General features: G+C 43.5%; 1 protein-coding gene across 1 annotated transcript; it reads left to right on the top strand.

The window, feature by feature from the left end:
* Positions 1-649: 649 nt before the first annotated feature.
* On the top strand, positions 650-10,210 carry il6st (interleukin 6 signal transducer). The gene is made up of 16 exons (XM_034601704.1): positions 650-846; positions 3,801-3,882; positions 4,301-4,603; positions 4,818-4,965; positions 5,068-5,222; positions 5,306-5,460; positions 5,589-5,751; positions 5,953-6,032; positions 6,384-6,642; positions 6,885-7,055; positions 7,186-7,287; positions 7,471-7,617; positions 7,698-7,838; positions 8,115-8,211; positions 8,531-8,612; positions 9,160-10,210. Exons 2-16 carry the CDS (start codon positions 3,810-3,812, stop codon positions 9,760-9,762), a joined length of 2,679 nt encoding a protein of 892 aa, XP_034457595.1. The 5' UTR covers positions 650-846; positions 3,801-3,809; the 3' UTR covers positions 9,763-10,210.
* Positions 10,211-10,747: the final 537 nt, after the last annotated feature.

The raw sequence follows: 10,747 nt of genomic DNA, 5'->3' as shown, positions 1-10,747 counted from the left end.
CGTTTTCTTGTGGATCTAACCCATGAATCTGAATGAGTGACAGGCGTTCACTTGAGATGAGGAGGGCAGTCAGGACGAGGCAGGTCTGAGAATGAGAAACTAACTCTGCTCTTTCACTTCCTCTCTTCATATTTAGATTTGAGCTTGAGGAAGACGAGCAGAGAGGAAACAGTCTAACACTTCATCACAACTCCACTTTGTATTTGTGTAGCAGTAAACTAGTGAATTACAAATCCTCAGTTCATAACTTCAATACACTGAGAAAGATTAGAAATCTTAGAGGATTTAAATAAGTTTCAAAAATAGTAATGTTCATATATTTTATTACATTATAACAACTAACCTGTGAAAAGCAGCAGCTGTGTTTTAAAGGTCAATCTCAAGCAGCCTTTTATAACACATATTTATTCATATACACTCAGGTTTAAAACAACTGTTTATGATCATGTTTATAATCATGTTTGGTTGCACGGAGCTCGCGGGGCGGAGACAAACCGGAAAACAAGAGTCCCTGACGCGGTAAACCGGGACAATAAAATCCGATACCTCTCATTGGTTCAGAGGGCTTGACTGACAGTTGTTCCGACGAATCACTAGCAGCTGTAGCTCCGCTGTTTCTTTCAGTAGATGTGTAAACAGAAGACAGGCTGAGCGGAATTGGCTGAACCTCATCCCCACAGTGTGAGATCTGTGGAGTGTTTCCGCACCACAGTCACTGACGGGAAGTGGGAGGGGCCTGTCAGACACAGACAGCTAATGTCCGCTGGAGGAGTTCAGCTGTTTTCACCGTGTTTGTATCCAAAGGAGATAGAGATCTAGAAACAGCTGATCGACACTGACGAGGAGGTGAGTTACAACCTGCTGCTGCTGACAACATGGCGCCGGATGAGCCCGTCCCGGCGTTCTCACTGAGTTAGCTTCAACAGTGAGCTAACAACACACCTGGACTAGCATCAAGTATCTATACTGTAGCTAATGTTAGCTCCAGTGTTCTCACTGAGTTAGCTTCAACAGTTGGCTAACAACACACCTGGACTAGCATCAGGTATCTATACTGTAGCTAATGTTAGCTCCTGTGTTCTAACTGAGTTAGCTTCAACACTGAGCTAACAACACACCTGGACTAGCATCAAGTATCTATACTGTAGCTAATGTTAGCTCCTGTGTTCTCACTGAGTTAGCTTCAACAGTGAGCTAACAACACACCTGGACTAGCATCAAGTATCTACACTGTAGCTAATGTTAGCTCCAGTGTTCTCACTGAGTTAGCTTCAACAGTTGGCTAACAACACACCTGGACTAGCATCAAGTATCAATACTGTAGCTAATGTTAGCTCCAGTGTTCTCACTGAGTTAGCTTCAACACTGAGCTAACAACACACCTGGACTAGCATCAAGTATCTATACTGTAGCTAATGTTAGCTCCAGTGTTCTCACTGAGTTAGCTTCAACAGTGAGCTAACAACACACCTGGACTAGCATCAAGTATCTACACTGTAGCTAATGTTAGCTCCTGTGTTCTCACTGAGTTAGCTTCAACAGTTGGCTAACAACACACCTGGACTAGCATCAAGTATCAATACTGTAGCTAATGTTAGCTCCAGTGTTCTCACTGAGTTAGCTTCAACAGTTGGCTAACAACACACCTGGACTAGCATCAAGTATCAATACTGTAGCTAATGTTAGCTCCAGTGTTCTCACTGAGTTAGCTTCAACACTGAGCTAACAACACACCTGGACTAGCATCAAGTATCTATACTGTAGCTAATGTTAGCTCCAGTGTTCTCACTGAGTTAGCTTCAACAGTGAGCTAACAACACACCTGGACTAGCATCAAGTATCTACACTGTAGCTAATGTTAGCTCCTGTGTTCTCACTGAGTTAGCTTCAACAGTTGGCTAACAACACACCTGGACTAGCATCAAGTATCAATACTGTAGCTAATGTTAGCTCCAGTGTTCTCACTGAGTTAGCTTCAACACTGAGCTAACAACACACCTGGACTAGCATCAAGTATCTATACTGTAGCTAATGTTAGCTCCAGTGTTGTCACTGAGTTAGCTTCAACAGTGAGCTAACAACACACCTGGACTAGCATCAAGTATCTACACTGTAGCTAATGTTAGCTCCAGTGTTCTCACTGAGTTAGCTTCAACACTGAGCTAACAACACACCTGGACTAGCATCAAGTATCTATACTGTAGCTAATGTTAGCTCCAGTGTTCTCACTGAGTTAGCTTCAACAGTGAGCTAACAACACACCTGGACTAGCATCAAGTATCTACACTGTAGCTAATGTTAGCTCCTGTGTTCTCACTGAGTTAGCTTCAACAGTTGGCTAACAACACACCTGGACTAGCATCAAGTATCTATACTGTAGCTAATGTTAGCTCCAGTGTTCTCACTGAGTTAGCTTCAACAGTGAGCTAACAACACACCTGGACTAGCATCAAGTATCAATACTGTAGCTAATGTTAGCTCCAGTGTTCTCACTGAGTTAGCTTCAACAGTGAGCTAACAACACACCTGGACTAGCATCAAGTATCAATACTGTAGCTAATGTTAGCTCCAGTGTTCTCACTGAGTTAGCTTCAACAGTTGGCTAACAACACACCTGGACTAGCATCAAGTATCAATACTGTAGCTAATGTTAGCTCCAGTGTTCTCACTGAGTTAGCTTCAACACTGAGCTAACAACACACCTGGACTAGCATCAAGTATCTATACTGTAGCTAATGTTAGCTCCAGTGTTCTCACTGAGTTAGCTTCAACAGTGAGCTAACAACACACCTGGACTAGCATCAAGTATCTACACTGTAGCTAATGTTAGCTCCTGTGTTCTCACTGAGTTAGCTTCAACAGTTGGCTAACAACACACCTGGACTAGCATCAAGTATCAATACTGTAGCTAATGTTAGCTCCAGTGTTCTCACTGAGTTAGCTTCAACACTGAGCTAACAACACACCTGGACTAGCATCAAGTATCTATACTGTAGCTAATGTTAGCTCCAGTGTTCTCACTGAGTTAGCTTCAACAGTGAGCTAACAACACACCTGGACTAGCATCAAGTATCTACACTGTAGCTAATGTTAGCTCCTGTGTTCTCACTGAGTTAGCTTCAACAGTTGGCTAACAACACACCTGGACTAGCATCAAGTATCTATACTGTAGCTAATGTTAGCTCCAGTGTTCTCACTGAGTTAGCTTCAACAGTGAGCTAACAACACACCTGGACTAGCATCAGGTATCTATACTGTAGCTAATGTTAGCTCCAGTGTTCTAACTGAGTTAGCTTCAACAGTTGGCTAACAACACACCTGGACTAGCATCAAGTATCTACACTGTAGCTAATGTTAGCTCCAGTGTTCTAACTGAGTTAGCTTCAACAGTTGGCTAACAACACACCTGGACTAGCATCAAGTATCTACACTGTAGCTAATGTTAGCTCCAGTGTTCTAACTGAGTTAGCTTCAACAGTTGGCTAACAACACACCTGGACTAGCATCAAGTATATATACTGTAGCTAATGTTAGCTCCTGTGTTCTCACTGAGTTAGCTTCAACAGTGAGCTAACAACACACCTGGACTAGCATCAGGTATCTATACTGTAGCTAATGTTAGCTCCTGTGTTCTAACTGAGTTAGCTTCTAACTGAGTTAGCTTCAACAGTTAGCTAACAACACACCTGGACTAGCATCAAGTATCTACACTGTAGCTAACGTTAGCTCCTGACGATGTGAATGCTGATTCTTCAAGTTAGTACCAGTGTGATATTTAAAGTGTTTTTGTTCCCTGACAGCTCGTCATCATGATGCAGAGAGTTCGAGTCCTTCAGCTGCTGCTGTTCACCTGCTTCACCTCAGCTCCACCTGCGGCTGCTGGTCAGTAACTTAGTTAACTAGTTGGAGCTAACATCATTCATTATGGCTGCCTTCTATTTCAAAGCTCCGGTCCAGGGTCTTGGTGTACTGCTGAGTACTGCTGATTACTGCTGTGTACTGCTGAGTACTGCTGATTACTGCTGAGTACTGCTGATTACTGCTGAGTACTGCTGATTACTGCTGTGTACTTACAACAGAAACCAACATAACATTGACATGTTCTTGTGTTGTCACCCTTCATGGAACCTGCAGCAGAAGTTCATGTTGGTTTTGTGTGAGCTGCTCAGACTGAGTGATATTTGCTGGCTCAGCAGTCACAGTGAAATGTTTCTAAAATGCTTATCATGACTTTTTCTTTGGCCGAGTTTGATTCTGAATGTGGAGTTGCTGAACGTTTCTTCTTTTTCTTGCTCTTAAGGAAGTGACAACCATTTGTTGACGGCCCCACATCCTGAAGTAGTGGAGATAGGGACTGACTTCACGGCTACCTGCATGATCATCAACACAGCCGAAGTCACAGCTGACGACCTCTACTGGAATTTGTCTCAGGCGACGGTACCCAAAGAACAGTACACAGAGATCAACACAACAGCTCTGAACGTCACCATTCATGTCAGCGGTGAAAAAAATGAATGGTTATTATGCCTCTGCAAGAAGGTGTCGGCCAACGTTGTCCTGAATCAAGGCAAATTTATGCACGGGATCATCCTTCGGAAAGGCTGTAAGTTTATCTACAAATATATAAATATGTGGGTTTTTTTAATGCAATTTGACCTTTATTAGATAGTCAGGAGGTGTGGTGGTGGAGGAGAGAGCTAAAACCAAAGCCTGTCAATTAAGATGTTCTAGCTGATGGGAGAGCATCAGATCAGAAAAACCTTTGTCTTCTTGTGTTGCAAAAAACTTTAAACGTGTGTGTTTCACTTCAATGTCAGATCGTCCGACGAAGCCAGAGAATCTTACCTGCATCGCTCTTCAGGAGGAAAGTCGCATCTCTCCAACTATCACGTGCAGCTGGGTCGCAGCAGGACGTCAAACCAAAGACGTCGCCACAACTTTCACACTGATTTTGAAAGTCATCAAGTGAGTACATGTCCAGATGTCAGTTATTTGTCTGCAGCAAAAAAATGCAAATGCCATAAGATCCTAAATGGTATTAAAACTTGTTTTGTGTTTTATCAACAGTGAACTCTCTCATAACATGTCGACTGAAGGAAACAGTGCCTCTGTGTCTCTGTCCATTTTCCCACACTTCATGGAGCTGGAGATCTGGGTGGAGGCAAAGAATAAACTGGGAACCATCGAGTCTGAGCGTCTGAGGAGAGACGCCGGATACTTTGGTCAGTTGAATGTTGTTTAAGTGTTTGATTTCTACACTGCAGATTTTTATTGGAATCAATATCTTCAATTTCATTTGTTGCAGTGAAAACAAAGCCTCCGGCAAACATCCAAATCATCTCTGAGAACAATTTTCCCACCTCTCTTCTCATAAACTGGAATCGTCCTGTTGAAAAACAATATGTGGGATTAACGTATGAAATCAGGTTCTGCCAAGATGGATCTCATGATTGGGTGTATGTAAGTATGTTTGTGACCTTCTGCGGTGTTTGTCTTTATTTGTGTCTTTTTTCCTTTTACGTAGAGAATCTGCTGTTTTTCTTTTCTAATTATTAGTTGAGATTATATTTATTTATAATGTCCTTCAGGTGCCTCATGTGGACACTGCCAAGGACATTCAGTCCTTCAGACTCCAGAACCTTCGGCCAGACACTGTTTACGTCACTCAGGTTCGCTGCAAAAACGACAGAGAGGGCTTCGGTTACTGGAGTGAATGGAGCAGCAACGCTACCAAGAGAACGCCAGAGGACCGTGAGTTTAATAAGCTCCAAATAAAACATGGTGTTATTTAGTTCGACTCACTCTGAGGAGGTGTTAGCAGAATTTGACAAAACGTGTATTAGATTAAAATCTTTTAACCCAATATCTCCACTTCAGTGTTATAAATATTTACAAAGGTGAAGAGACTGAATCCGTCCACTGCTCGAGTAAAACGTTTTTTCTTTTTCCTAGGACCAACAAGTAAACCAGATTTATGGAAAATCGTTGTTGAAAGTGATGTTGGTGAGCGACGAGTGCAGTTTATCTGTAAGGTAAAGTCACACACAACAATCAAAGTGCAGATCAGACATCTGTGGACTTTTGGGTTTAAACTGTATTAATTAAGACAAACAAACCTGTTACCGAAATCAAGATGGAGGATTTTATTTTATCTGGCAAAAGTGCTTACAAGCAAAGCACTGAATCCTATTATTTTAATTTTTAAATCATTTATTAAATACACAACATAAAGTGGCAGAATGATGCAATGACATTAACTAAATTCACATAAAGATAAACAATGACACCATAAAGAAAAGTATTTTTTATAATTGACTTGTGTTACTCCCTGACGTGATGCTGGAAGGTGACGTAGGTAACAGTTTGTGACTCTGTCCTCTCAGGATCCAGTGTTTGCCAACGGGAGGGTATTAAGATTCGACATGAGGGTTCAAGAACAAAAGGAAAAAGTGAAGAATGGAAGTTGGGAGAGTTTCCCCGTCAACCGCTCGGAGGCCGACGGCCGCTCCGACCACAGGAGCAGCACCGACCTCAAAGACATTCTCCTGGCCGACAAGAAATCTGTCAAAGTGTACGTCACTGCCGTCAACTCGGTGGGGAAGTCTGCTGCAGCGTCGTTATTCATCCCCGAGAAAGCACATGGTAGGTTTCCATGGTGACGCTGAGTTATACACTAAAGGGATACATGCAACACAATATACCGCTGACGCGTGTCGTACATTTAGAGTGATGTTTTTACGTGCAGTTCGCTGACACCGATATTCGGGAGATACAGTGTTCTGACACTCATGGATTGTCCCATATAAACATTTAGGGACTTAGTCTAAATGGAGGACAGATGAGTGAAGGGGAAGATTTTTCATCTGTGTGTGAATGTGTTACAGAGCTTGCCCCAGTGGAGGAGCTGAGGGGGTGGGTCCACGGAGGCCAGATGTGGCTGCAGTGGAAACCCCCGAACACTGAAGCTGTGACGGAGTACGTGGTGCAGTGGGTCAGTGGAGACGGGATGGACTGGCAGAGAGAAAACAGAAGCACCAGACTCACTGTTATTAAAGGTAAGTTTCTTTCTGCTGAGCGTGAAGCTGGAGAACCACTTCACTGATTCGCCACTTTACACTTAACAAATGCAGTTTAGATTTAACTTTTATCCTTTAATTTAACTCTTGATCTTCATGTTATATGTAGGCGACCTGAAGAAGTTTGTTTGCTACACTGTGTCTGTGTATCCAATATATTCTGGATGGACGGGGCAGGCAGCAACTGTTCGAGCCTTTCTGGAGCAAAGTGGTGAGAAAACACGCGTTAGTTCATTTTGAAATATTGTTAATATTAAAAGCAGGTCGTGAAAACCTTTCTCCACATGTTTCTCTTCTGTCTGTGAAGTTAATTTGATTTTAATGCAGCAAGGTCACGATTCATTTAGTTATTAGAAGAAGACAGATAATGTTTGACAATGAACATTAATTACAGCTCCAGAGAAAGGCCCCACTGTCAGACTGAACGGTAGACCAGGACATAACGAGGCTGAGCTTGTGTGGACAGAGATTCCCCAAAGCAGTCGAAGAGGCTTCATCACAAACTACACAATATTCTACACAAGTGGGGATGATGTACTCTGTAAGTATCCGTCACACTGAACAGGCTTCACATGTGTATCTGTGATTTCCTAACTCAGTCTCTCTGTCTCATTTTCTCAGCGGTGACCGTTCCTTCAAACACGACCTCATTCACTCTGACATCACTGTCAGGAAACACCAAGTACGACACGTGGATCAGTGCCTCGACCATCGCAGGTTCAGCCGAAGGCTCCCGTCACTCCTTCACCACTCTGAAATATGGTGAGTGTTGCCCTCAGTAACTCCTGTTTGTTTTAAACTAAGCAAAAACCACGGGACGATGCCCAACAGGTAATAAAAACCTTCCCATGCTCCGCTGCTGACAGACACACAACCGCAGCACAACAGCGCCGCAGCCGTTCAGCGTTCGGCTCTGAATAAAACTCTAAAACCTGAAGAGCTGAATTACCAACGTTTACAAAAACTGAAATGACCCAGCCTCAGTGTTGATGAGAGCAGGAAGCAGCCGGTTCTCACTCTGTTGTGTTCTCCTCTCAGCACCGGGAGAGATCGAGTTCATCGTCGGTGGAGCGAGTTTTGGCTTTCTGGTTGTTGTCGTCATGACGATGGTGATCTGTATTTCCAAAAAAGACAGGTAAGTTCCATTTAAACTCTTTGAGCGCTGCAGTATAAATGTTCCTCCAGTGTCTTAGATCCATCTGAAGATGTTGTTGAATGTCTTTATTCAATTTGTCTCATCAGTGGCTTGTGGTCACCCACCACAGCTGTTCAGACGTTTCTCTCCTTATCAACTAGTTTCTTTCCACAAGAAGATGTAGTTTGAACTATTCACCACTGGATTAAAAACTGCTCAGACAAATGAAAGCATTTTAAATTATTAGTGATTTTGTTATTGATATGGTGGATTCTTTGTCCTTTGGATCCTGATCTGATTTATTTATTGTCTGTTGCAGCATCAAGAAGAACTTCTGGCCTCAGATTCCAAACCCTGGAGAGAGCACGATTGGATACTGGTCTCCTGATTATCCGTTAAAAGTAAGAACTTCCTTTGCACTGACACATGAGGGTGAAAACATGATGTACATTATTTAAAACACTTTATAGATTGATACCAGAGTTTATCTCAGCTCATACGTAGACGTCTATTAAATGAGTATCAACCTGAAAGGTCCAGTGGAAAAAATGCCGAATACATGAATGAATAAATGGTGTATTAAGTGTTCTGTGTGGTTTGTAAAATATGTTGCCAACTTGTATATAAAAGTTTAGTGTTTGTTCACCAGCACGAACAAAATCACTGCAAAATACAATCACAAGATGAAAAGATTAATTCCAGTGGAGATAAATGAATATGATGCATATACACATTTATGACGTTTCTATATAGGACACAGAAATATGGCGGCTGATGAGACTCAGGTCTTTTATTATCATATACAGTCACATACAGGAAACCTGTTCATGTGCCTAAAGAATTATTCATTCACTCTGGTCCTCGCAGCAGAAAAAGAGTATCTGCATGAAAACAGACAAATGGACTCGCATTTGTTTCTCTGTGGATAATTAGTCTTGTCGTCCTCAGGCAGAGACGCCAAAGGAGAACTGTCTGTCTGGCATCAGTGTCCTCGACGTGGACATGTGCGATGGAAAGACGGTGTTTGATGAAGACAAAACCAGTCTTCCTCTGAAGAAGGACAAGTATCTGTCCGAGGAGCACAGCAGCGGCATCGGCGGCTCCTCCTGTATGTCTTCGCCTCGCCAGAGCGTGTCCGACAGCGACGAGGGCGGAGAGTTGGTGGACACCACGGCAAGTACCGTGCAGTACTCCTCTGTGGTGGCCTCCAACGGTTACAAGGGTCAGACTCCGAGCTCGCAGCCGCAGTCGGCCATCTTCTCCCGCTCCGAGTCCACGCAGCCCCTGCTGGACTGCGAGGAGAACCCGGACATGTTGGTGCAGGAGGGCAGCAGACACCAGCGCTTCCTGCGACGACCTGCGGCGAACGACCCCGCCGACTTCAACCAGCTGCTGGAGATGGAGCAGCAGGAGGTGCTAGAGCCTCTGGACTTCTGCCCCCTGGAGGAGGACTCTGAGCTGACACTTACAGATGAGCAGTCAGCTGATTGGCTGCCGACGGCGCCTGCCTCCAGCTACATGCCTCAGCTGGGAGGCTACAGCCAGCAGTAAGAACAGACATGTCCACACTTCGGTGCCTTTTGGAGCAGCGAAGAAGAGATTGAACCGGTTTGTCTTTTGCACATATGTACTCTGTAAAATACATGTGAATAAGAGCTCGCAGCTGCAGTTAGCTTAGCATTCGCATGGAACAATTACTAGCCATATCTTTGTAGTCCACACCTGTATGTGGACGCTTTGTGCTACATGGTAAATGTCATTTCAAACGCTTTGTGCTACATTTCAAAACGTCTGAACCACAGAGTTGGGAGTGACGGGCAGTGCAGCAGGTGACCTTTCTGCTGCTGCACTGCCCCCCTGTGGAGGGGTGTTACCTCTGCAGCCATGTTTCCTGCTCACACAGTATATACACTGCTCATGAATGTAATCAAGTGACACTGACATGCGATGCCAGTGAATGTTAAAGTTAAAATAACTTTAAAAATAAAATATAAAAAACTGAGTCATGTACAGGATCATTTGGCGTCGTTAAGTTAAAAGACGACGCGACGGCTTTATCTGTTCAATGGTCGTTTAATTTCATTAAGAAAATGAAACCTGATCCCTTCCTTACTTCTCATCTTAGTGTTGAAAACATGGACTGTAAATAAAGACGTCCGACACGTCTTCACTTCCTCCCTCTATCTGGATCTATCTGGATATGAACTCTGAGTATAGAGTCTGTGCATCGAGGCCCCGCCCACACACTCAACCAATCCTGAGCCAGTCTCAGCTGTCAATCATCACGTCGCAGCCTGTTTTTATATCATCAAATAACTGATTCAAACTGATCAGAAACACTTGAACAAACATCAGTGAGATAAGAACGACCTGAAATGACAGAAACATCTTTACAAACATTTATTTAACATCTTAGATTTTGTAGTTTGGTCCATGTCCCATCTGCTAACATGGAGGAGGGTTTATGACCTATGCTGCAGCCAGACACCAGGGGGCAGTTGAGAGGAGGTTGCACGTTTCACAGTCAAATGTGTTG

Source organism: Hippoglossus hippoglossus, chromosome 12 (genome assembly GCF_009819705.1).
Source record: "Hippoglossus hippoglossus isolate fHipHip1 chromosome 12, fHipHip1.pri, whole genome shotgun sequence".
Taxonomy (NCBI): Eukaryota; Metazoa; Chordata; class Actinopteri; order Pleuronectiformes; family Pleuronectidae; genus Hippoglossus; species Hippoglossus hippoglossus.
Note: the sequence above shows the minus strand (reverse complement) of the source record. Positions and strands in the feature narration are given on the sequence as shown.